At 42.4% G+C, this 27,443-nt stretch overlaps 1 protein-coding gene across 1 annotated transcript in view; it reads left to right on the forward strand.

Moving 5' to 3' along the window:
• LOC122558276 (FERM and PDZ domain-containing protein 1) overlaps positions 1-27,443 on the forward strand; it is a 99,134-nt gene that overhangs the window by 26,898 nt on the left and 44,793 nt on the right. The window contains exons 2-3 of the mRNA XM_043706677.1: positions 5,491-5,595; positions 24,873-25,024. Coding sequence (XP_043562612.1) covers positions 5,495-5,595; positions 24,873-25,024 — 253 coding nt within the window. The 5' untranslated portion in view covers positions 5,491-5,494. The remainder of the gene's footprint in view (positions 1-5,490; positions 5,596-24,872; positions 25,025-27,443) is intronic.

Below are 27,443 nucleotides of genomic sequence, written 5' to 3' on the forward strand. Positions count from 1 at the left end.
GGAATGTGGAGTAATTAGATAAGCTGTGGTCTTATTGAATTACAGAACAGGTGCAGTGGGCCAACTGGCCTATTCCTGCTGCTAATTCAAATGCCCACATTGTTCGTGTAATCTCCTCTCATCCTTGTTTAAAATATAATCTGTGGCTGGGGTTTTCTGATTTTTTGTTTAGGTCAATTGAAAAAGATTCAGTTAGTTATTGCTGAACCTTTCCTCTAGTATGATCCTGGCTTTGTCCTTTGCATTGTTTTGAGTAGTTGAATTATTACATCATACTTCTCTTAGTATAATTGGAATTGCCTGGCGGAGTAACATAAGGGTCAAATATGGCAGACGGTTTGATTATTTGAAAAGGTCCCTCATGGTAGACTGGTTGAGAAGATTAAGTCACATGAGATTCATGGTGAGTTGGTAAGTTGGATACCAAATTGGCTTGGTCATAAAAGCAGAGGGTATTTATGGAGGGGTATTTTTCTGACTGGAGGTCTGTGACCAGTAGTGTTCCGCAGGGATCAGTGCTGGGACCTCTGTTGTTTGTAATATATATAAACGATTTGGATGAAAATGTAGATGGCGTGACTCATAGGTTTGCTGATGACATGAAAATTGACGGAATTGAGGATAATGAGGAAGGTTGTCAAAAGCAGAATATAGGTCAGTCGGAAAGTTGGGCACTAAGAGGGCAGATGAGGTTAATCAGGACTTGTGTGAGATGATGCATTTTGGAAGATCAAATGCATGAGGATTGTATACAGTAAATGGCAGGACCTTTAGGAGCATTGAGGGATGTTGGAGTGCAAGTCCATAACTCCATGAAAGAGATGAGGAGAGACAAGTGGATAAGGTAGTAAAGAAGGTGTAAGGTATGCTTGCCTTCATGGTCGTGGAATTGAGTATAAAAGTTGTCAAGTCATGTTGAAGCTGTACAAAACTTTAGTCAGACCACATTTGGGGTATGTGTGCAGTTTTGGTTACCACACTATGCAAACGGTGTGGAGGCTTTGGAGAGGCAGCGAAGAAATTTATCAGGATTTTGCCTGGATTTGAGTTTATTAACTGTACCTATTACTGGACAAACTTGGATTGTTTTTACCAGAGCACCAGAGGCTGAGGGGCTCATGAATAGGGTAGAGAGAGAATGGAGATGTCAAATACAAGGGGGCATAGGTTTAAGGTGAGAGGGGGACTGCTTAAAAGAGATGTGAGAGGGAAGTGTTTTTACACAGAGGGTATTGGCTGCTGGAACATGCTGCCAGGGGAGGTGGTAGAAACAGATATGATAGCAATATTTAAAAGGCATTTAGACAGACATACGGCCAGGCAGGGAATAGACAATAGACAATAGGCGCAGGAGTAGGCCATTCTGCCCTTCGAGCCTGCACCACCATTCATTATGATCATGGCTGATCATCCTCAATCAGTATCCTGTTCCTGCCTTATCTCCATAACCCTTGATTCCACTATCCTAGAGAGCTCTATCCAACTCTTTCTTAAATGAATCCAGAGACTGGGCCTCCACTGCCTTCTGGGGCAGAGCATTCCACATACCCACCACTCTCTGGGTGAAGAAGTCTCTCCTCATCTCTGTTCTAAATGGCCTACCCCTTATTTTTAAGCTGTGTCCTCTGGTTCGGGACTCACCCATCAGCGGAAACATGTTTCCTGCCTCCAGAGTGTCTCCAGAGGGATATAGAGCATGTGCAGGCAGATGGGATTAGTTCAGAACGACATCATGGGTGGTGTAGCAACAGTGGGCTGAAGGGCCTGTTCCTGTGCATCTTGTTCTATGTTCTATTATTACTTTATCTGCTTCAGCTATGGTTCATAGTTTTCTTAATCCATCTCCAAAACTAGTTAGAGTTCATATTTGCAATGGGTAAACGTCTGGGTGAAAAATGTTGCAGAACTCTTTTGAGCTCCTAACCAGTTCACATGAGTTTACCCCATGTACTGGAATGTTAGCTTTGGCCGAGTTGATAGCCCTCTCAATTATATATTGCAAGCTCATAGGTTTGAACCTTGCTCCAGATGTACATAATCTTAGCAATCACCAAGGGATGCTGCGCTATTAGTACTAATTTTCTGATGGTGTGTTAAATGAGGATCCATCAGCTCCCGAAGGCTGGTCCAAGTGATTCGATGCAACAATTTGAAGCAAAACAGGGGAGTAGTTCAGATGCCCTGGCTGATATTTATTCCTCAATCAAAGTCACTTTAAAATCCAATTAAGTGGTCATTTATCTCAATGGTGAAAGGGGCTATACCAATGCAAAGAAACATTCCAGAGCAGAACATGGAGCAGCCCAGCGAAGAAATGTTACATAATGGAGCAGAGCACATTTCAACCTCAGTGAACTTTTCTGATTTGTGTTAACTTGGAGTAAATAGTCCAAACGATATAAGGGGAACAATTCCAGCTGTTTTATGTGAACAGCGACCAGTAACTGGAGTCGGGGAGTCCAGAACTAGACGGCATAGGTTTAGGGTGGGAGGGGAAAGGTATAAAAGAGACCTAAGGGGCAGCTTTTTCACACAGAGGGTGGTACGGGTATGGAATGAGCTGCCAGAGGAAGTGGTGGAGGCTGGTACAATTGCAACATTTAAGAGGCATTTAGATTGGTGTATGAATAGGAAGGGTTTGGAGGGATATGGGTTGGGTGCTGGCAGGTGGGACTAGATTGAGTTGGCATATCTGGTCAGTGTGGACGGGTTGGACCAAAGGGTCTATAACGTCATCTCTATGACTCTATAACGTTGAAGTTCAGTTCCCCAACAAGTCTTATCCCAGCAGAAACATAAGTCTTATCTGCAACAAGCAATTTAATAAAGTATCTGGGTCTTTTTTTTAAAGGCTATTTTCCCCAATACTGGTAATAAATGGTAGCTTTTGGGTTAGAATTAGGTTTTTATTGTCATGCGTATTAAAGTACAGGGATACAGGAGTACAGTGAAAAGTTTATAATGTCACCATTCACGGTGCTATCTTAGGTACAAGTATTGATGTACAAAATCTTAGATAAAGAATAGAAAAATAAAGAAATAAATTAGAATTTCAACAGTACAGTTCTCGTCAGTATAGAGTGACAAATAAGAAATAAAATTAAAAGTTCCAAATGACAGTCTTCTTTAGCTGTGGGTCTGCAGTCAGATTCCCTGTATAACTGGAGCGCTAAAAAGAAAATTAATGATAATGAAGGCAATCGGACTCTCCCAATTGCAAAATGGAAACAGAAGAATGTAGTAACATGATGAACAAGAGCTGAGTTCTTCGAGCCTGTTTATGTCGAAACCAGGAGTAGGTGATGATGCTCCCTATCAATTAGATTATAACTCATCTGCTCCTTAACTCTATTTATCTGTCTTTGATCCATATCTTTTCTTGCAAGACTTCAGATCTCATGGTGCAACATCTGTGGCTGTCTGGAGAAGAGAGCCCAAGATTTCTGCTTTTTTTAATAGACAAAGAAGTACTGTCTGATCGATTATAGGAAAATAGAAGTGCAGGTTTAAGAATTTCAGACATTGCAAGCCATCATCAAAAATGTCAGCATTAAACAAGTCTCTGACAATAATTCAGGATTGCATCAATTAAAATAACAAATTTCAATACAGCAAAATATTAGTGGCTATTTGGACCTGACACTGACAACAAATTCTTACCGATATTTTCTAATTAAACTGCTCAGAGATATTTTTCCACACCTCTGAAGAGGTTCTTGAAGCCAGGCCTCCTGACTCAGAGTTAGGGACACTACCACTGTGCCATCAGTGTCCTGTTTACATCCACCACCCAGAAACCAGAAACTCCAGTCCAGCTGTTGGAGCTGAAGATAATTATCGTACAGTTTTTAGAAACGTTTCTAAATGCGAGAGCTGCTTGTTAAGCTGGGGAAGAGAAGCCACTGTTGAATTTATTCTGACAAGAACATTTTGCTTATTCTTTTTGAGTTGCTGAAGCTGTGAGTCCCATTTTAATATTAACTTTCACTCCGTGAAATGCTTCAGTAAGTTTTCTCCTTCTGGGACCATACCTCAGTTGTTGTGAGGAAACTCAGAAAGGTGCCAAATTATACTGGCAGCCTGACACCTCCAATAGTAAATGACATCATCCAACTCCCAGTCTAGGGCACTGGGCTGTGCTGGGCATCAAGCATATAGAATCCCTACAGTGTGGAAGCAGGCCATTCAGCCCATTGAGTCCACACTGACCCTTTGAAGAGCACCTCACCCAGACTCACCCCTCTACATTTCCGAAGCCATCCCTTGACACTATTGGCAATTTAGCATGGCCAGTCCACCTAACCTGCACATCTTTGGACTTTGTGAGGAAACCTGAGCATCCAGAGGAAACCCATGCAGACATGGCAAGAATGTTAAAATTCTACACAGACAATAGCCTGAGGGTGGAATCAAACCTGGATCTCTGGCGTTGTAAGGTAGCAGTGCTAACCACTGAGCCACTGTGTTGCCCCTAAACCTCTCTGTCTACTAGTACAAAGATCCTTTGCAAAATGGGTTGTGTGGTTTCAAACCAGTTCTCAAGAGACATAATTTGAATGGCATTGATTGACAATCTCAGCCGTAGGCATTAAAGGACAGATCAGGTGGAAATAGAAAACTGATGCGAAAGCAGAATAGTGTTAAAAGTGGGGCTCTGCTCAGGGAATAAAGCATGTTATTGGGGCAGAGTAAAGAAAGATTTTACATTGAATCTAGTCTTCCTGTCCTGTTTGTGTTTGATGCAATACTGGCACCAATGCCTTCGGCGGGATGTTACTCATGCCCCCCTACATATTAACAGCACTGAGGTGGAACGAGTCGAGAGTGTTAAACTCCTGGGAGTAGTCATCCACAACAAGCTTTCTTGGACTCTTCACGTGGACGCACTGGTTACAAAGGCCCAACAACATCTCTTCTTCCTCAGGCAGCTGAGGAAATTTGGCATGACGGTGAATACCCTTGCCAACTTTTATAGGTGTGCCATCGAGAGCATTCTGTCTGGATGTATCACTATCTGGTATGGCAACTGTACCATTCAAGATCAGAGACGGTTACAGAGAGTGGTGAACTCAGCCCGACAATCACAAAGGCCAACCTCCCATCTATAGAATCCATCTACCAGGCCCGCTGTCAAGGAAAGACCGCCAGCACTCTCAAAGATCCATTCCAACCTGGCAATATTTTTCTACAAACACTACCATCAGGGAGAAGGTACAGAAGCCTGAACACATACACCATCTGGTTTTGAAACAGTTTCTACCCTACTGTTGTTAGAATACTGAATGGACTCACAAACTCTTAACATTCTCCTGTACCTGTGTTTTTGTTTTTGCTGTTTACCTATTATTTACTATCTATGCTACTTAACTCTGTGATCTGCCTGTATTACTCGCAAAACAAAGCTTTTCACTGTGCCTCGGTACACGTGACAATAAATTCAATTCAATTCAACGCAATAGTGAGATTAACACAAGTTATTATTTTCTACAGTTAAATGGAAGAACCAGAGGATAACATGGTCCAAGTCCGCAAATCCCACAAAGTTGAACAAATGGTGTCAAAATGGCTTCGCCTTACACGAGATAATTCACAGAGGTGAGATCTGTTTTTGTTGATTAAAGCCTGACTGCTGGAAATGGAAAGACAAAGATCATCAGGTCTCTTTGTTCAACCAATCACTTCAACATGAATGAACAATTCCTCTATTTCCAAAGTGACCTTCATACGCATTACAGTTTGGAGAATTGTTCACATCTGACAAGAAATTCATTCACATTTTATACCTTGTTATCCATCTGAAGAAGTCACTCACATTCTACGTCATTGCCATCTGTACATAAATTGATTTGCATTCCCATGTGTGGTGAAATTCAGTCACAGCCTCAAAATAATGCAGACACCAGCCCTGAGCAGAGGGCAGGCCAAGCTAGGGTATGATAGGCCTGGATGAAACCAGAAAGACTTCAGCACACCTGAAGATCCAAACTTAACCCGGATCCTTCAATATCAATTTCCTTTTATCTTTTACATCCAATGTGCACTTGCATGACATACCATAATCTTAATTCAACTGGTCAAAGATCCAATTCCAAGATGAAACTTGGAGGATTTAGAAAGCGATGACAATTTATAAGAGAGACTCAGGTGTCATTTCACAGTGTTTTGCTGGGTGCCATCAGGAGGCGGACAGAAATAATCTTTTTCAGGAATACAAGGAAGAAACCTATTGCTGTCTGTCCTCCAGCAGGTGTATTTTATACCTGTATCCAGTTCTGGAAGCAGTATAATAATCTAACCCACTCAGTAGAAGTGGGTACAGTTGCAGTCCATTCACTCTTATCTTGTTAAGCATACTCCATATCATCACTCCTCACACCCACTTAAATTTGAAGAGTGCAAGCCATTCACTTTCTGTTCACATCCTCACCTCTCGACTTATTATTCCCACTCACCCTACTCTTCATGTAAAGTGCTGTATATTCCTGATGGATATCCTCACTGAATACACTGTATTTGTCTGGTGAAGATTTAGAGACACATAAGTCTGTGTTCCCTGGTTGTAGATAATCTGAGCACAACACACAAGGAAGGTGAACAGGACTGGAGGTGGATAACCACAGATAGCATCACTGACACCATCAGAGGAGGAATCCAGGGAGATCAGTGGTATATTTGATCATCTAGTGATAGATTTAAACTTCAAACCACACCTTGTACTAGACTTGGTTATGTTGTCTTGATTTCAACAGCTTAATGGATTATGTTCATCTTAATTATGCAAAGTAGGAACTTGTGAAATTAAGACAGTAATTGTGCACATCTGCTTCTCCACTCCAGGGCCTTTATGTTAGAACTGCAGCCTGTGGACTCTCCTGATAATTTTTCTCTCAACAAACTGATTCCTTTTGAGGGTACATCACCGTAGAACTCACTCACAACATGCACTGGCGCAAATATTCGCCCTTCACTGGGCTCTGTTAGACAGGTCGTGGGTTTTCAGCTATAACCAACAGCTCGTGAGTGAATACGAGCAGAGAGTGGTTAGAGGAACAACATTGGAGAATCCAAGCTTTGTTCAGCCAGATATAAATGCCCAGGAACTGTCATTGAAAAAAATAATAATAGAGAGCTGCAGCAAATCTGTGAAGTACAGGCACTGTCCACAGGAATAGTGAAGATAGAGGAAACTGAATTCCCCCAGTCTTATCAATAAAATGAGTGTCCATGGATCCTGACCATAGCCATACAGATACCAGTACATCTAAAACCTAAGTAGGATGATACTTCATTTTAATTGTGGCCTTCTAGCTTGTCACTAATCTGTATTAAGCTCCCCTCCAATAGGAGAGCAGCATGGCTGTCCCCAAAGGGTACTCCTAGGGGAAGAGGTCAGAGACATTGGATTAATGCAGTAGGAAGACTTCCCACCTTAAGGCTGCTGTAAACCATGGCGATTGTCTTCCTCAACAGAGGACCAAACAAAAGTAGTCGCGACATCACCCTCTTGTTAGCACTCTGTTGTCATGTGAAGACTTCTGAACTAACAAAGTCGCTCACAATGCAGCTGAACTAAACTGTTTCCCAGAGGCAGCTGAATGACTAGTTATGAGTTAAAAATGTTACCTGCAGAATGAGATTCCTGAGCTGTGGGTGTCTGCACTTACATTGTCCTTGAGGTTATGTGCTCCTTGACTCCAGCTAAAGCTCTTCAATCTGTTATGTAATGTGATATTCAGCTATTTACATCTGTACATTTGCTGTTATCAAATGCAGCTTTCTAGTGAAGTGTCTAAGACCTCTCTCTTCACATACTTAGAGTTAGAGAGATGACTGGTGTCTTCTCTCTAACGCTAAGAGAGTATCATGTGATCAGTAATTTTTAAAATAAAGTTGAAAGTTATTTGCTATGATAAAAGAGTAGGATCTCTTCTAACTTTCTTATTTTTAATGAAGCAAAATATATAATTATCTTAACTATGTAATAACATTGTTAATCTACAGAATGTGGATTTTATTTCACCCTTATTATCTGTTTTGGGTTTTTCTTGTTTTAATGCCCATACTTTGTCCCTTTATTATCTGATGTGTGCTCCTTTTTTGGTTTTAATGCCTTTAATAGCCTTAGAGATGTTTACAGCTCCATGAGATACTGTTGTTTACTATGGATTAAAGTAATAAGCCCATCTCTGCTAATCTTACTATAATTTCCCTGTCTTCCCAGTCTTCTTTTGCTGAAAGATGGCACATCCACTAAAGCTGAGGATAAGCAACTGTCTGTCCCCATCTTGTGTAATTCTGGCTGGTACAAGTGACAACACTGTTCTTCCAGTGGTTTCCATCTGTGACTATAATTGGTACCTCACATGAAGTGTTGCATGGTCACGCAGTATGTGTGTGATATGTACAGATATACCTATGTATATAAATCAATATATATTTTCTCAGCTAAACTTAACATTTCCTCAGCTGTTGATCCATGTACACTATATCTACAGCTTGGATTTTTTGAGTTCATACCTGCAACATTTGGACTCTGCAAAGAAATATATTGTCTTGAATAATTAGCAATGGCAGAATAGATTTTCAGAGATAAAAGGTGACATCTTCTGAATGAACTGAATTGAAGTTCTGCTCTACCTGCAGAGTAATAGTTTATGATGAGAGTCTGTATGCAAATCAACAAAGATAACATGGCCTTGGACTCTTTAACAGCAACCTTTTAGCTTTAGTAACAGCATCATTTAAAAGCAAAGGCAAATTCACAATGTGTACATTCTCGGTGTGACAGTGAACAGTGGTGTCACACAGAAGTCTAGGTGTTCAAATATTCTAGCTGGTTATAGGTCTCATCAGACAGACATAATTGCACACATTCTAAATGGAGTAATTACAGCAAATATTCCTGTAAGCCTTTAGGCCTATTTTTGAACAAATAAGTGTGTAGGATGGATTAGATGAAAACAGCAAAAGAAACGTCTTTGTGTTTTGCAAAAAAGCTGTAGCGTTTGTTCAAGAAATCAGATTTTAGGTAACAAAATAGAGTTGGTAAGTTTTAAAACCAGATTTCTCATAATTTCATAGGGATCTTTCATTGTTTTCTTTGTTTTGATGTATTGTGTTTCTTCTGCACTGTTCAATTTTGCAAAGTGACTTAGTGACGGAACTGGTAAATTTAATTGTTTACTTCATCTTAAGGGGTTTCAACAAAGATGGATGGTAAGATGTGCAGGTCAGTGAATTGGCCGTGCTAGATTGCCCATTGTGTTAGGTGCATTAGTCAGGAGTAGGCTACTCTTCAGAGGGTCGGTGTGGACTTGTTGGGCTGAAGGGCCTGTTTCCATACTGTAGGGAATCTAATCTAATCAAATCAAGAGAGTTGTGCAGGCTGTGTACTTCTGTTCTGAGTTTAGGCTGTGGAAAACAGCATCCCATTCTGTCGACTGAACTTGTGTATTTGGGCCTGTTTTCATCTGTGAGAGATTGGAGAACAAATTTCTATTACTTGTGACATAATCTATAACATTATCAATTTCTGAGACTGTGTCAGTGCATTATTTGCATTGTGTTTGATTATGCAAAGACAATTAGGCAGCTTGACTAGTCATGTGCTGCTCACCTGTAACTGTGTTTTGTCTTGTTATATTCAAGTTTCAGTTCTGTGCAGGATTTGGCAGTTTGCTGAGTACATGTATTTACAACATGATTGTCAATACACGATTCAAATTGGAAAATAGCTAAAGAGGACCTCAAATAAAAAGATTATTCTTCAGTTAAGTAATTCAGTAACATTTAGCAACCATTTGCTTTCCATTTTTTAAAATTTATCCCTTGTTTTGCTCATTCAGTATAGTATTAGTGTTACATGTCACTAACTTCTGAGCTTCTTCAATGGAATATGACTTCCTACAGTGATGATAACGATTCTAAATTGAATTCTGTATTGTTATACATATTTACAGGGCCTCCAATTGCATGAACTTTAGCAATATTTATCATTACTTTTGAAAATTAACTTCGAGTGCAGCTGAGAGACCTTCACACATACAGATGGAAACACAATAGATAACTCAGGCTTATAGTGTTCTTAAATTCTAAAGGTCTCTTTAGAAGCTGATAACTATTATAATGGTGATTACAGCTGTTTGTACATGTTGGAGCAATGCTTGTATTGAGGAAGCTGCATCGTAGCTCCAGTGGCACAAATATATCCTATTGTACTGTTGTAATATTTCCATTTCTAAACCAGGCACTACTTTGTTGCGTTTCTCTTTTGCCTTCATTCATTTTCCTAACTATGCTGGAATAGTTTTAACTATGTAGATCTCTGGTACTTCAGTCAAATGTCTACAGGTGGGATCCTGATTGTGTTTCTCTCTCAATTTCTTCATCTGCATACCTGCACTGCAGGTGTCACTCAGGACCAACTGGCATTGGGCACTTGACATGGCTGATCTATCCTTTGCATCAGCCACCTCCAAATTAGAATCTGGAGCATTTGATACTCTATGGATTTATGTCAAATAAAACAAGAACATTTTTTTAACATTTTGGAGCGCTCTTGCATCCCTGACTCAATTATCCATTAATGTGAAATTTGGAAGTTTAGTACTGTACTAGTGACTCTAAACCAAAGCAACAACTGATCTGACATCATTATCGAATTGTTTCCTTTCATCAATATTCTGTAATTTCTGTAATTAGAAACAAAAGAAAACAAGAAATGTTGACTTGTTGAACTTGAAGTTTTTCTTGAGTATTATTCATGCTGACAGGAATTGCAATCCCAGGCCAGCATCAGTCATTGACTCTGCAAAATCACTCATTCCTATACCAAGAATTTTTCTTCAGCTTCTCATCCTGTGTCTGAAATGAGTTTTCTTTGTCTGCCTTTTGCAGGTGATAGCGTAATTGGGAGCTGGATGACGAATAGCTTTTTCCATTGATTTGTTGGGATGCTTTTGATTATTTCTTTCCCTGTCCTTTTGTATACTTGGCAAGCAATGGAATCATTGTCAATTAGTATTTGGATGACTTTCAAAATGGAGTAATTTGCAAGTCCAGATAATTTGCTGCCAATCTCTTTCTAGCTGTCTTTGGTGGTTCATCTTGATTCTCAGTTTGTTTGTGATTCAAATCTGCTTTATTTTCCATTAATTTTCTTGTTAGCAATTGTCTTTCCTTTTATTCCTTGCCTTGTGCTTCATTAGTGTTCTTGGTCGCTTCCTCTCCAGTGTAGTTTTTCAGCTCCTTACCACAGGTTGCAGATGCAGTGACTTCACTGTGAGAAAAAAGATTTTCATGCTTGCAGCAAACTTGCAAGTTAGGACAAAAAAAAGCAGGAAACAATCATTTCAAGCCAGTGAGAAGGGAAACCAAGGGCAGATTATAATAAATCAGAATGATAGAGAGTTGCTATAAAGAGTGTGAACAAAAAATATTTTCTAACTAGATCGTTGACAAAAGGACCATGTTGATCAGGAATCTGTGACGTACTCTATGAGATGCATGTTTTTCTGTGAAAAGTGGCTCCTTGTTTGCTTCCCTTCTGTAATTCCAGATTCCTACAGGCAGCAGAGTAGTTGATTTTGCAGCTGAGTTGTGGAAGTTGAATTTTTAGAAATCTTTCTTTTTGAAAACCTTTTACTTGAAACAGCATTGTCTTGGGTAAATTGTGAGAAGGAAGAGACATGAGAAATTTCTCCTTGTAATAATGTGGTGTAGTGGACAGCGAAGGTGGTTATCTCAGAGTACAATGGGACCTTGATCAGATGGGCCAATGGGCTGAGGAGTGACAGATGGGGTTTGATTTAGATAAATATGAGGTGCTGCATTTTGGTTAGACAAACTAGGGCAGGATTTATATACTTAATGGTAAGGCCTGGGGAGTCTTGCCAAACATAGAGACTTAGAGGTGCGGATGCATACTTTCTTGAAAGTGGAGTCACAGGTCGGCAGGGAGGTGAAGAAGGTGTTTGGTACACTTGTTTTTATTGGTCAGAACATTGAGTATAGGAGTTGGGATGCCATGTTGCAGCTGTAGAGGACATTGGTGAGGCCAGTTTTAGAATACTGCATACAATTCTGGTTGCCCTTCTATAAGAAGGATGTTGTTAAATGTGAGAAGGTGCAGAAAAGATTGACAAGGATGTTTCAAGGTTTGGAGGATTAGAGTTATAGGAAGAGGGTGAATAGGCTGGGTTATTTACCCTGGAGTGGCAGAGGCTGAAGGGTGACCTTATAGAGGTTTATAAAATCATGAGGGGTGTGGATTGGATCAAAAGCTAAAGCCTTTTTCCTAACGTAGGAGAGTCCAAAACTGGAGGGAATGGGTTTAAGAGAAAAGATTTAAAAAGGAGCTGAGGGCTAAATTTTTCACGCAGAGGATGGTGCATGTGTGGGATGAGCTGCCAGAGGAAGTGGTGGAGGCTGGTACAATTACAGCATTTAAAAGGCATCTGAATGGGTACATGAGTGGGAAGTGTTTATATGGGCCCAATTCTGGCAAATGGGACTAGATCAGCCTGGGATGTCTGGTTGGCACAGATGAGTTGGCCAGAGAGTTGGTTTCCATGCTGAATGACTCTATGACTGTGTCACAACTTACATGAATCTCATTATAGCATAATCAGCACAGAGCCTCTGTAAATATTTGGCCTCTCGGCCTTCAAATTTTTTAATGTTCTTTACTTCTTCACATTATATCCGGAAGTGCTATCACGTACAACCAGTTTTTCCCACCATTGGATCATCTGTGCAATATTCACCTCCTATCCACCATCATTAAATCACCCGTGTTTTCCAATTGATTTATTTACATACAAAGCCCGTTAGGGCAATGCAGACCACCAAAGATGAGAGAGAGCGAGGGAGAGAAGGATGGGGCTTGGCCTTTAACTGGCCCCATAAGATGCTGCTCATTTGTGCCTCCATTTTAATCTGAACCTCGATGCAGCAGTGGTTAAGTTTAAATTTAAGTTAAAACTTTCTTTAATTCACCCTCATTTAAATATTAACACCACTGACCTGTCTCTGCAGGGGAGGGAGTTAGTTGCGATGGCTCAAATCTGAAGTGGTCATAAAGAAAGTTGGTTCATTCGCAGCAGTTTTGGAGTTGGACTTTTGCAAATGTAATACTCTCCCAGTGCAGACGCCCTTTTGTCTGTCACGTGGTGAGAAAGACGCAGGTTAAAACCTCAAACACTATTCTTATCTGCTAAGCAGCTCTCCACATTGAAAGCATCATGCCCTTCCGTCAGGAGTGTGAGCTCAAATTCTATATGTTTGAATTTATCAAGAGATCTATTTATATCATATATACCATTATCTTTGGTAGAATGTATTCACAATGTTTACAACAAACTAATCAATACAGTTATTAATTCACATTTTATATTGTGCCCCATCTCTGCAAAACAACTTCACATTTATTGCAACATTCTCTTCCCTTCTGTAGAAGAACCCATTCAATTTTTAATCCAACCAATGAAGGAAATCATTCAATTAATTCCCATCTGTAAAATAATTCATTCTGTTTCATATATTATTCACAATGAAGTAGGAATTAATCCATGTATTCTACTTATACTATAGTGTAATTCATTCACATTTTACATCTTACACTCATCTATAGTGCTTTGTTTACATATTTATTGAAATTTTACAAATGTGAATATTTACTTTTTATTCATTTATCTGCAACTGTGGATAAAATCATTTACATTTTATATCTTGTTCCCACCCGTTTCCACCCTACAGTAGTGACCTGCATAACAATAAACCTAATTCTAACTGTAAGGCAGTTTTTTTTGTAAGTTGTAAGAGACACTCCTCTTGAAGTGTTGTCTGTGTCTTACTCAGTTGCATGCTGCCGCTCCAATGCCTCTAACTGACCTCCCAGAGTCGCAAACCTGCTGCCATCCTTAATTAGAAGTAGTCCCATCTCCAGATTAATTAAGAGTTCCCCGTAGAAATAACAATGAATGACTGTTGTGACCTGTGGGGGTAGGTTCAGGACTTGAGCTTCATTACAGAGCTGTTTCCATTGCCAGTACAATTGCTGTGCCTGTGTACCTTTAAATCTTTGTGACCTATCAATATTGTGTAGGTTTTATATATATGCCATCTGTGTAAAGCATCTACATTGTCATAATTTTTTGTTACACAACTTGTAATGGTACTTAATCTTGTAGATTTCTTTGTTTGCTTCTCATATCCACTTTTGATGTGTCAAAGGGTACAATGTAGCTGTAGTATCTGAGCACTAGATGCTGCTGAGTCAGCAGGTTTTAGGTTCAATATTCCCCACTCCTGGTATTTGAGCTCATCATCCAGGCTGACACTTCACTGCAGGACTGAAAGGGTGCCAAACTGTCCGAGGTGCCATTTGTGAGTTGAGACATTGAACTGACCTCTGTCTGCTGGCAGTAAAAGATGCAGAACCACTTTTCAAACAAGAATGGGGGGTACACCCAGTGTCTCAGTCAATGTTTATCTCTCAACCAACATCATAATTGACCATTTAAGTTATTGCTCCTGGTGGGATCTTTTTGTGCAGAATTTGGATGCTGCATTTCTCTGCACTTACGTGACTACATTTCCAAAGTAATTCATTCACTATAAACATTTTGAGACACGGTGAGTCGTGCTGTATAAGTTCAAATATTTCTGTTGTTACCATCTTGGTATAAGAATATTTGTATTCCAATATTTGTGAGTTTAAAATGATAGTAATTGGGTGCCATTAGTGAATATGTAAACCATCTTGAACCTCAATGTTTGTATTTCAAGTCCTGCTGGCCTCCCAATCTCCTTGGGATATAAACTCTACTGTATCCAACAAATCCAGCTGAATTTTAACTCCTAAGAACTGCTAAATGGGAGCAGATGTTGGAGGAAGTGGCAGTTTTGGGATTGAGGGGGGAGCTGGGGAAGTGTCCTAGCCTCGGCCATTTTCACCTCCCTCCACAATAACCTTCCCTCCATCTTAATGTCAGGAGTAGGGATTTTCACCCATCATTGCACGGTTCAGTTCTATTCATAATTCTTCTGGTGAACAGAACAGTCCGGACTCATTTGAAGCAAATGCTATGAATGTGGCTCTTTAAAAGAGAGTTATTGAATTGAATTGAATTTAATTTATTGTCACGTGTACCGAGGCACAGTGAAGAGCTTTGTCTTGCGAGCAATCCAGGCAGATCACAGAGTTAGGTAGCATAGGTAAGTAAATAATAGGTAAACAGCGGCAAAAACAAAAACACAGGGACAGGCAAATGTTGAGAGTTTGAGAGTCCATTCAGTATTCTAACAACAGTAGGACAGAAACGGTTCCAAAACTGGCTGGTGCATTTGTTCAGGCTTCTGTATCTTCTCCCTGATGGTAGAGGTTGTAGAAAAACATTGCCAGGGTGGGATAGATCTTTGAGAAAGCTGTCGCCTTTCCTTGACAGCGGGCCTGGTAGATGGATTCTATAGCTGAGAGGTTGGCCTTTGTGATTGTCCGGGCCCAGTTCACCACTCTCTGTAACCGTCTCCGATCTTGAATGGTACTGTTGCCATACCAGATAGTGATACATCCAGACAGAATGCTCTTGATGGCGCTCCTATAAAAGTTGGCAAGGGTATTCGCCGTCATGCCAAATTTCCTCAGCTGCCTGAGGAAGAAGAGACGTTGTTGGACCTTTGTAACCTGTGCGTCCACATGAAGAGTCCGAGAAAGCTTGTTGTGGATGACCACTCCCACAAGCTTGACACTCTCCAGTCGTTCCACCTCTGTGCTGTTAATGTGCAGGGGGGCATGAGTAATATCCCGCTGAAAGTCAATAATGAGTTCCTTGGTTTTGCCGACATTGAGAGCTAGGTTGTTTTCAGTGCACCATTTTTCCAGGTCTTCCACTTCCCATCTGTAGTCTGTTTCGTCACCATCTGAGATTTGACTGACTATGATGGTATCATCAGCGAACTTGTAAATGGCATTAGTCTGGTATTTGGCGACGCAGTCATGGGTATACAGTGAGTATAATAGGGGGTTGAGTACGCACCCCTGGGGGGCTCCAGTGTTGAGTGTTAGTGAGGATGAAATATTGTCCCCAATCTTTACAGATTGTGGCCTGTGGGTCACAAAACCGAGGCTCCAATTGCAGAGAGTAGGGCTTAATCTGAGATCACTAAATTTAGTAATCAGTCTCAAGGGGATAATAGTGTTGAAGGCTGAACTGTAGTCAATGAATAGGATTCTTACGTAGCTGTTCTTGGTGTCAAGATGTTCTCGGGAGGAGTGAAGGGAAAGTGATATGGCATCTGACATGGATCTGTTGGTCCGATAGGCAAATTGGAGTGGGTCAAGAGTAGTGGGGAGCCTGGATTTAATTAATGCCATGACCAGCCTTTCAAAGCACTTCATGACCACAAAGGTTAGGGCCACTGGGCGGTGGTCATTGAGACATGCTGCATGAGCCTTCTTAGACACAGGGATGATGTTGGCCCTCTTGAAACAGGCAGGGACAGTGGCCTGCTGCAGGGAGAGGTTAAAGATGTCCGAGAAGACCTCTGCAAGTTGATCTGCGCATGCTCTGAGTGCAGGGCCTGGTACTCTGTCTGGTCCCATCACTTTCCTTGGATTCACGTGAAGGAAAACTGATCTGACCTCTGATGCAGTGACTGTCATCAGGACTTGTCAGATTAGGTGTTACCTCTCCGCCGAAATTCTGCTCAAAGCGAGCATAGAAGGTGTTGAGATGATCTGGGAGGGATGTATCATTGTCAGCTATCTTGCACTGACTCTTTTTAGAACCTGTGATGTCAATCAGTCCTTACCATAGTCTCCAGGTGTCTGTCTGGGTCTCTAGTTTGGATTGGTAATGGTCCTGTCTTAATAGCTCTGCGGAGGTCATACTTGGATTCCTTGTATTTGAGTGGGTCTCCTGATCTGAAGGCCTCACGCCTGGTTTTTATCAGGTTCTGAATGTCCTGATTCATCCAGGGTTTCCTGTTGGGGAACACCCAGATTGACTTCCTCAGTTGTGTTCTGAGATGTCTCCTTTAACCTGAGGTGTGACAAAAAGTCCTGAGTAGGGATAGTGGTGATTATATTTAACGTCAATCCAGAGACAAGCCCATGTGATCTTTTGCTGTGCCCCAAACGTCTACTAGGTGGATACAGTTACAAGAACAAATCCACAATCTTCTCAACTTTCTATCAAGCTCTCCTGGGTTCACTAGGATCCCTGAAATGGGTGGATTATCTTACAAACCATAGTTAAACAGGTTGGTACTCTACTCCCAGGAATTTAAAACATTTAAATGCAGAGAGGATGTTTCCCCTCATGGGAAAATCTATGGGCAAAGGGCATAGTCTCAGAATTAAAGGCACTAATTTAAGACTGAGATGAGGAGTAATTTCTTCTTTCAGGAGTTTGTGAGTCTTTGGAACTTCTTGCACAGTGAGCTATTTGGAGCAGAGTCCTTCTGTGTACTTAAGGCTAAGACAGCTAGATTCTTGATCAGTTGGGGAATCAAGGGTTACAGGAAAAGAGCTAGAAAGTGGAACATGAAGAATGTCCGATAAGCCGTGATCCTATTGAATGGCAGAGCAGGCTTGAGACTGTAAGAGCAGAGATGATACTCTATGAGGCTCTGGTCAGACTGTGTTTGGAATTTTAGGAGCGGTTTTGAGCCTCATATCTAAGGAAGAATATGCTGGCGTTGGAGGGGGAGCCAGAGGTTGTTTACAAGAATGATCCCAGGGATAAAGGCTTGTTGTGTGGTGAGTGGTTGAGGGCTCTGGGCCTATACTTGATGGAATTTAGAAGAATGAGGGAGGGGGATCTGATTGAAATTTACAGAGTACTGAGAGGCCTGGATAAAGTGGATGTGGAGAAGATGTTTCCACCAGTAGGAGAGACGAAGACCTAAGGGCACAGTTTCAGAGTGAAAGGATGACCCTTTAGAACTGAGATGAAGAGGAATTTCTTCAGCCAGAGAGTGGTGAATCTGGGGAACTCACTGCTACAGAAGACTGTGGAAGCTAAATCATTGTGTGTCTTTAAGAAAGAGATAAATAGTTTCATGATTGGGAAGGAGATCAAGGATTCTGGGGAGAAGGCAGGAGAATGGGGTTGAGAAATATATCAGCCATGATTGAGTGGCAGTGCAGACTCAGTGGGCTGAATGGCCTAAATCTGCTCCTGTATCTTACGGCCTTCTGGTCACCACTCCCTGCTGTATCAAGTTGCAACTTCTAGTGGAAAAAGAAACCCAAACCAAAACCCATTAAAAATGCAATGATAGTCTTCACACCTTGGCACCGTAAAGGGGCTGGAAGAGAAAGGCAAGGTTGATACTGCGGTGTCGAGGCGTTGGTAGGAATCAATTTTTCTGTTTGAAGTGAGGGAGTAGAACTGTTGAGACTTTTGGAGCAATAGGGAAGGGAGACAAGCAGCATGGAGTGGACCTTGCTGATGGATTGTGCAGATTGACTGAGGGGAATGACATTTAAAGAATGCTAGAAGATGCAACCTGATGTGACGGGGGCAGTGAGCTCAATAGAAAGCCGTGAATCATCATGTGGGACTTGTTCTTGTAGGCGTATCTATACCACCTGATGTTTGATGCACGATGAAAGGAGTTGTAAGATGGACCTTGATTCCATTAGTTAGATACTCATTTGGCTTTTCGTTACGAGTTGCCCGCAGGCCCACTATCAATGAGGGAAGCTGATGGTGCTGGCCCAGTCAAAGAGCTTAATAATCTCAATGAGAGAGAGAGAGAGAGAGAGAGGTGGGTGCTGCTGAGGTACAAGACCTTGGGAGCTCAGCCAGGGAAGTTTGAAAAAATAGATAAAATCAGGAGCTGAGAGTTGGAGGTGCAACCCTTGCAAGACGATCATTGCAGCTGCTGGAACTGCTTGCAGCTCCTTCCCTGAGCTATCAGTCCTGAATGTTGAGCTGTTGTTGAGATGCTGCCACCATTTCACTGGCTTTCCCCCTGCATCGGGGGCGATTGCCTCACCACCAGCAAAATGACCCCTAATTGGGGCTTCAATTATGTTTTTGCAACCAAACATCCACTCCCTCCATCACTGACAGCAGTGTGTACTATTTCCATTATGCACTGCAGCAATTCACCGACGATCCTCAGACAGCACCTTCCAACCCTATGATCATTTCCACTCAGAAGGACAAGAGCAGCAGATACATGGGAAGTCCTCCTCCAAGCCACTCACCATCCTGACCTGGAAATATATCGCCGTTCCTTCACTATGCTGGGTCAGAATCCTGAAATTCCCTCCGTGAGGGCATTGTGGGTCTACCCACAGCACATGGACTGCAACGGTTCAAGAAGGTATCTTCCTGCCCACCTTCTCAAGGGCAACTAGGGACAGGCAATAAATGTAAGCCAGCCAGTGACATCCATGTCCCAGAAATGAATAAAAAAAGCACGTTTCCCCCCCCCGGTGGACAGTCTCTGCATCCGTTCCCTCCACTGGGAAAAAACCTTTTTGAAATGACTACCTGACTACTCAGACCCCTAGGAATCTTAGTGGCCCACAAACCGGTAAACACTTTTCACCAACTCCTCACAAAAGTTAAAGACCCGACACCCCCATCCAACAGGATGGACATAATCTACAAGATACCCTGCAAGGCCTGTGAAAAACAGTACATAGGACAAACAGGAAGAAAAGTTGACTATATGAATGCATGAGCATCAGCTCCCCACTGCCAGACACAACCAGTACTCTCTGATTTCCACCCACACAGACAATGAAGGACACAAATTCAACTGGGACAATGTAACCATCCCAGCACAGGCAAAATAGAGACACACAAGAGAATTCCTTAAACCCTGTCACTCCAACTGAAACTCAATCAATAAACATATTGAACAGGATCTGATATACAAACCATTCAGATACAGAACTGGAAGTACCAAAAAGCAGAGACACATAAATACCAGGCAGGACAGACCGCCAGCACTTTATCGAAGACACACTGATGTCACCTAGCAAGGTGACAAAATATCTGCAGAAAACCACACCAGTTCAGCGAATGAATCTATGACCAAATCCATAACCCTACGAATCTTTTCAAAAACCCGAAGTCCTTTTGGCCGTATCACATCAAACAGCCAATCACATGGCCACTCATCATTTCACCAGCTCTTCTACCTCCTGGTCCACCTCCGTGAGGTTTATAAAATCCTGGTTTCTATTCTCAGAACCTGCCTCAGCAAATTAACGTGGATATTACATTTACAACATAGCCTTTACCTTGCTGATTTCTCTCAATTATGGCATTACATGCCCCTGTACTGTAAAGCGATTCAGCGTTGAATTTATAAAACTACATTTTGTCACCAAAAGCATTATCGTTTTTGTAAATAAAATCTCACAGACAAAACAGAATGACCCTTTTCAAAAGCACAAAGCACTTTCAGTTGTTGAGAGTTTTGATTTTCCCTTGTCTATAATATAACAAAGAGCCACAATTGCTACATCGTTAAAAGCCTTTATGAATTATTTATCTGCACGAGATCATGTCAATCACCTTGTCTGGAAGTACCGGATTTCTGATAGCCTGAAGTCAGATTAAATTTAATGTAACATAAATACCCTACTCCTTTCAGCTGCATCTTTGTTCCAATCCAGACTGTTTCATGAAAAATTGTTGTGCAATTTAAGAAGTAATTTTCACCCACAGATCACCAGCTCACATCTCTGTACAATTAAGAGAATGCTGTAACTTAGACATTGGACAGTAGTCCTGTAGGCTCTAAGTCAGGCCTCCTGACCTTTGCCTGATGTACATTCCTTTTGAAATAGAAATACTAAATAGTAAAATGTACTCTTAAATCCCATTGCAGGATGGTTAAGAGAAGGGGGCTGTTCCACAAACATAGCTCAGGTATTTTCAAAGAACTGATTGGGGGTGTTCACAATGTACGAAACATTTGAAAGGTTAGATACAGTTCTAGCTTCTTAATATGGGCATCATGATAGTCTGACTGGCTCTCACTCAGAGCTGAAGAATCTTTAATACCCGATTCCAGAGTTGACAGTGAGATGTTCCAGTCTGCTCCCATGTGTTCTGGGCTGGCGGTGTTTGTGTGTGTTTGTGCTGGGTGTAGTGTGTGGTTACAGGGAGAGGGCTGGAGATAGGGCACAGTGTAGAAGGCTTGCTCCTTCCACCCCCTGTGGTGGCCTGGCTACGTCCCCTGTTTATAATCCACATTTTTAATAAGTGGTAGAGCAGGCCATCTCTGCTGCTTACCCTGACCTGCAGAGGGGTGTTGCTATGGTAACCTCTGGTAGGCCTTCCAGTTGGGGTCTGCATGGAACACTTCAGCGCACGGAATCTTGTTGCCCACCAACAAAACAAAAACATTCTAATCAGATTCACACCCAGCAAGGAGACTTCCTTTGTGCTTGTTTGAAAAATCTCACTGATTTGAAATGATCTATTGCTTTTTTCCAAACTTTTTGTCATGAACATCCTTTGAACATCCTGTACTTTCTAATACAGTGATGTTGAGCTGAATTCTCCGATTTCTCCTGAAAGTGTGACGGCCAGTGAGCTTCACAGTGGCCCACAATCAATTTTCTCACACTGTCTTCTACTTTTCTCTTCACTAATTATACTCCTGAGATGTTGGCTGCATTTCTCATGAAATCGTGTATCCTGTGCCCCAGGTAAGATCTTCTCTTGGTTTCCTTGTACCACCCACCCCTGCCCCAAAAGCCCAGCTGCCACTACTTCAGACTCTCCCAATCAGCATTGATCTCTCACACTGCAGGGGCTCGATCTGAAAACGGTCTCAAGGGGAAAGACAAACTCTTTTCAGGACAGAGATCTGAAGGTACTGCTGGGCTGTCTGGTGGAGAGGATGGGAATCCTTATCCTTGCTCACCTCCCCCATCCCCCAAAGGGGAACACCATAACAAAGCCAACCAACCCTGGCATAAAGAGCAGTGTGGGTCAGTGCTGTGCACAGAGTGAAAAGATTTTCTGCACTCTGCAAGATCAAGTGCCACCATCTTCTCTCTGTTACCTCTTACTCAGGATACGGGCACATGCCTTTCCCAAGACTCATGAACTACTTGAATGCATCGTGTCCCACCCAAGGGCTCACAGCATCACCTCATCCTCCCAAACTGCTAACCCTTTCTGCATTTCTAGCTCACTCACTGGGGACACCTGATGACCTCTTGTGACAATGCTGTGGCTATAGGAAGTTTGTTTTGTCCTGGTTACGATTAAGCAAAGTTTTAAGGCAGAGGTGCTGAAATGGCTAGTGAGAGCCTAGAAAGTAAACAACTTGGGAGGCCTTGTTTTTTTTTAAAGTTAGAATAATAGATGCAGCCTGATAGGTGTGGCCAGCTCTCACATATCAGGATTTCTAGTTTTTAGTTTTTTAGTTTTGAGATTCAGCATCAGTTGCTATTGTGAGGTAGAAAAAGTGGAACCTATTTTTCCCCTCTCTTGATTATAGCCAAAAGCTAGCGGTTCTCTTCATAGGTTGCCGGATTACATGTGAGTCAAAATCTGTTTTCTGAATTTGCCTTTTTGCCAAAAGGTGTGTTTATGGAATACTACTATATTGAAACAGTTAATTAGTATGGCTCTGACCTTTCTGTTGGGAATTTTCACTGTCTACATTTCGTGGTAGAGGAGAGGTGTTTTGGAAAAGCGATGTAAGTAGGCCGAATTGGGCTTTTAATGAACTGCAAATGCACTGAAATAAGGTCGTCACCTCTTCGAACTCACCTTTCTAAGCTTCGTGGCAAATCAAGACCTTCTTTTGCAATGATGCAAATCTAGACTTTTTTCTTTCTCACCTTTATTTTGTCACCACACTTGTCATTACTCTCATGACATCAGGGTGGGAGAATTCACTCAAACTTTTAAAATTAAAACTAAGCCTTTCAAATTCACAACTGTCCCAGAAGATGGCATTCCAAGGTAATATCTGGGACTGTAATTTTCAAAGTTTCCCAGCACTGGATCAAAATCCCATGGCCATTTGATGTCTAACCCAATAATTCAGATCTCTGAATCATTTATAGAGTCAGGGCAACACGAAAACAGACTATTCAGTCCAACTCGTCCATGAGGACCAGATAACCTAATTTAGTCCCATTTGCCAGCCTTTGGCCCACTAAACCCTTCCTGTTCATATACCCATCCAGATCTTTTTCAATGTTGTAATTGTGCCAAAGTCCACCGCTTCCTCTGGCAACTCATTCCATACACACACCACCCTTTGTGTGAAAAAGGTGCCCCTTAGGACCCTTTTAAATCTTTCCCCTATCATCTTAAACCTATGCCCTCTAGTTTTGGACTCCCCCACCCCATGGAAAAGTCTTTATCTATTTACCCTCACGGTTTTATAAACCTCTGTAAGGTCACCCCTCAGCCTCCAGGGAAAACAGCCAATCTTGTGGCAGTGACTCTGTTGTCATTGTGTATCCCTCCTCCACATTCATGTTTTGCTCCTTGATTTGTTCCATTCTGACTTCATTTGCCTAACACCATTACCCCTTTTGTTATTGTCCAGTCTTCAATCTCATCACAGACGATCCCATGGTTTTTCTTTCCACTCTCTACCCTTGCATTTGCTTAAAACCTGGTACATCCCTAAGGCTAGGATTTAATGTGGTGAGTGCTAAGTGCAGGCATAGGTGACTTCATGGGGCATTAACCTACTAGCCCCCTCTATCACCCCAGCATGAAGGCTCATTGTATTGAGCATCAATTTGGTACTTAAGGGCTTCTCCTTTGTCCAATCAGGAGCCTGCTCACTGAATCCTTGCCTTGTCCACCACCCACCCAGAGGTAACTGGCCAATCAGAGATTTGTAGGCTCAGGGAGTATGGTTGGAAGCACAAGTGGTACACCATGACCAGCTTCACCAATGGGTAAGTAAGTGGGTATTTTGGGGATGGGGTGAGCAACCTCTCCCTGTCCCAATTAGCCCCAGATTGAGGCAAGTGGAGGTTCCCTGTGAAGAAAACACGCCCTGTTCCCACTAGCTGGGAGAGAGGGTATTCAGGCCAATGAGTGGCTTAAGCCTTAAAGTGCCCATTAGCCGATGATTCAAAAGCTTCACTTGTTGGCGGGCTGAGGATGTCCACCATGGATTTTCCTGCCCGGAGTGGAGGTGGTGAGAAAGGGACTGAGTACACCTCCGGGTGAACTCAACCAAATATTTGCCTTTTCCTCACAATCTCCAGGGAGGGGAAATCGCACCCTGACTTTATTCACTTCTGATGAAGGCATATTGGAGCCTGAGCAGACCATTCAGCCCTTGAGCCTGTTCCGCCATTCTAGACCATGGACTGATCATTCACCTCACTAACCTAAATATTTCTCCACAGATGCTGCCAAACTTGCTGAAAATTTCCTGGTTTTATTCACTAACTGCATTTTGATCTCATCCTAACCAATTTGCTGCAGTTTGGACAGGGCAGCCGTTCTGTGACTCTTAGCCTCTGTCTTTGATTCTATTAACTCACCAAGAATCTTCTGATCCTTTGACATTCTCGAAACAGCTTGCTGGAATTTTTCACCCTGGATTTGGCAGGTCCCTCTTGTCCTAGAGGATGGTGTGTGTCAGTTTTGAGGTGGATACAGAGAAGCAGAGGAAATCCCTTTTACAATGACCTATCTCTCAGAAAGCCAATGCGATGAGGAGAGGTTACGAGTGAGAATTTTGCAGGAACCTGACAGAGTCCAGGCTGGGGGTGGGGGATGGGGGATTGAAGGGGTGTGGTGAGGATGGGTGCGAGGTGGATTAAATAATATGGAAAATAATATGGAAAATAATAAGATACTGACAATGATTGACAAATACGACCCTTGCTTTGTTTGTGATTGAAGAAATCGAGGTCCAGCCGATGGAGCAGCTGCTAACACAAACCAGCTGAGCAGCCCTTTGAAGGTGACAGTGAAGATTATCAAAGATCCACTCCTGGACTACGGCTTTATGGTCTCAGAAGATTCACCAGTATGTGTGAGGTCTGTCACTGCAGGTAAATAACTGGGAATGGGAGGTTCCAATGTGGGCGGCACGGTGGCACAGCAGATAGCACTGCTGCCTCACAGCGCCAGAGACACAGGTTCAATTCCCGCCTCTGTGTGGAGTTTGTATATTCTCCATGTGTCTGCGTGGGTTTCCTCCAGGTGCTCCGGTTTCCTCCAGGTGCTCCGGTTTCCTCCCACAGTCCAAAAATGTGCAGGTTAGGTGAATTGGCCATGCTAAATTGCCCATAGTGGAAAGAGGTAAATGTAGGGGAATGGGTGGGTTGCGCTTCAGCGGGTCGGTGTGGACTTGTTGGGCCTGTTTCCACACTGTAAGTAATCTAATCTAACTGAGGGAAGGCCTGAAGTGTTTTCAAGAGGGTCTGAGGGTCTGATAGGGGCAGGGCTTTTAACTGATACAGTCCATCTCAACACCTCCAGCATTAACCCTGACTCATCTCACTCTTCCTCCCACACAATCCTCTGACAACACTTTGTCAGCTTTGCCATGGTGACAGTACTTACAGTGGAATTTTCTCTTCCCCGAAGGTGATATAATGGGCTTGGCCCCTCCCTGTCTTCCTGCCACCTCGGTAATTAATTAAAATGATCCATAGACGGCCTTCTTGACTTCCACCAAAATGGTCAATTAGGGCCTTAACCCGTCACCTTCCAAATTATCTGCCCCCTGGTGGACAACAAAGGTGCCTAATTTCCGAACTGAGAAACCATGACAACTTGCAAACTAGGTTTAGGAATAGAGCCTGCATTTTATCCAACTAGGGACAATGGGGGCAGGGATGGGGGCAAGGGAATGGCCTCAAATCCGCACCCCAATTCAAGCCTCCAACTCCTCCTGAGACCCCTTCCTCAAGAACCCACCCCACAATAAGTTCATAAAAGTGGCTTATCATCGCATTGCTGGATTTTTTCCAAAGGGTAAGATATGACCAGTGGACATTAGGACCCAGAGGTTCTCTCCTCACGTATTTTAAAAAGTTCATAGAGATTTGTAGGGCCTTTACTACTGTCTCTGATCGGCTGAAAATTAGCTACATCTTCAGCCACTCTGTCCTTAATGATAGGCCTAGATATTTGCCAATGCAAGATGTGAGGTTAATTGGGCTATAATTCACCAGGCTTCTGAATTTAATTTAATTTAATTTATTGTCACGTGTACCAAGGCACAGTGGAAAGCTTTGTCTTGCGAGCAATACAGGCAGATCACATAGTTCAGTAGCACAGATAAGTAAATAATAGGTAAACAGCGGCAAAAACAAAAACACAGGTACAGGCGAATGTTAAGAGTTTGTGAGTTCATTCAGTATTCTAACAACAGTAGGGTAGAAACTGTTATGAAACCGGCTGGTCCATGTGTTCAGGCTTCTGTACCTTCTCCCCGAGTGTAGAGGTTGTAGAAAAACATTGACAGGGTGGGATGGATCTTTAAGAATGCTGGTGGCCTTTTCTTGACAGCGGGCCTGGTAGATGGATTCTATAGATGGGAGGTTGGCCTTTGTGATTGTCCGGGCCAAGTTCACCACTCTCTATAACCATCCCCAAATCTTGTTTGGTACAGCAGTGATACATCCAGACAGAATGCTGTCAATGGCGCACCTATAAAATTTAACAAGGGTATTCACCGTCATGCCAAATTTCCTCAGCTGCCTGAGGAAGAAGAGACATTGTTGGGCCTTTGTAATCAGTGCATCCACATGAAGAGACCAAGAAAGCTTGTTATGGATGACCATTCTGAAGAGCTTGACACTCTCCAGTCGTACCACCTCTGTGCTGTTAATGTGCAGGGGGGCATGAGTAATATCCCGCCGAAAGTCAATAATGAGTTCCTTGGTTTTGCCGACATTGAGAGCTAGGTTGTTCTCAGTGCACCATTTTTTCAGGTCTTCCATTTCCCGTCTGTAGTCTGTTTCGTCACCATCTGAAATTCGACTGACTATGGTGGTGTCATCAGCGAACTTGTAAATGGCATTAGTCTGGTATTTGGCGACGCAGTCATGGGTATACAGTGAGTATAGTAGGGGGATGAGTAAACGCCCTTGGGGGGGCTCCAGTGTTGAGTGTTAGTGAGGATGAAATATTGTCCCCAGTCTTCACTAATTGTGGCCTGTGGGTCAGGAAACTGAGGATCCAGTTGCAGAGAGTGGGGCTTAGTCTGAGATCACTAAATTTAGTAATCAGTCTCAAGGGGATAATAGTGTTGAAGGCTGAACTGTAGTCAATGAGTAGGATTCTTACGTAGCTGTTCTTGGTGTCCAGACGATCTAGGGAGGAGTGAAGGGCAAGTGATATGGCATCTGACATGGATCTGTTGGTCTGATAGGCAAATTGGAGTGGGTCAAGAGTAGTGGGGAGGCTGGAGTTGAGTAATGCCATGACCAGCTTTTCAAAGCACTTCATGACTATTGATGT

Source organism: Chiloscyllium plagiosum, chromosome 2 (genome assembly GCF_004010195.1).
Source record: "Chiloscyllium plagiosum isolate BGI_BamShark_2017 chromosome 2, ASM401019v2, whole genome shotgun sequence".
Lineage (NCBI taxonomy): Eukaryota > Metazoa > Chordata > Chondrichthyes > Orectolobiformes > Hemiscylliidae > Chiloscyllium > Chiloscyllium plagiosum.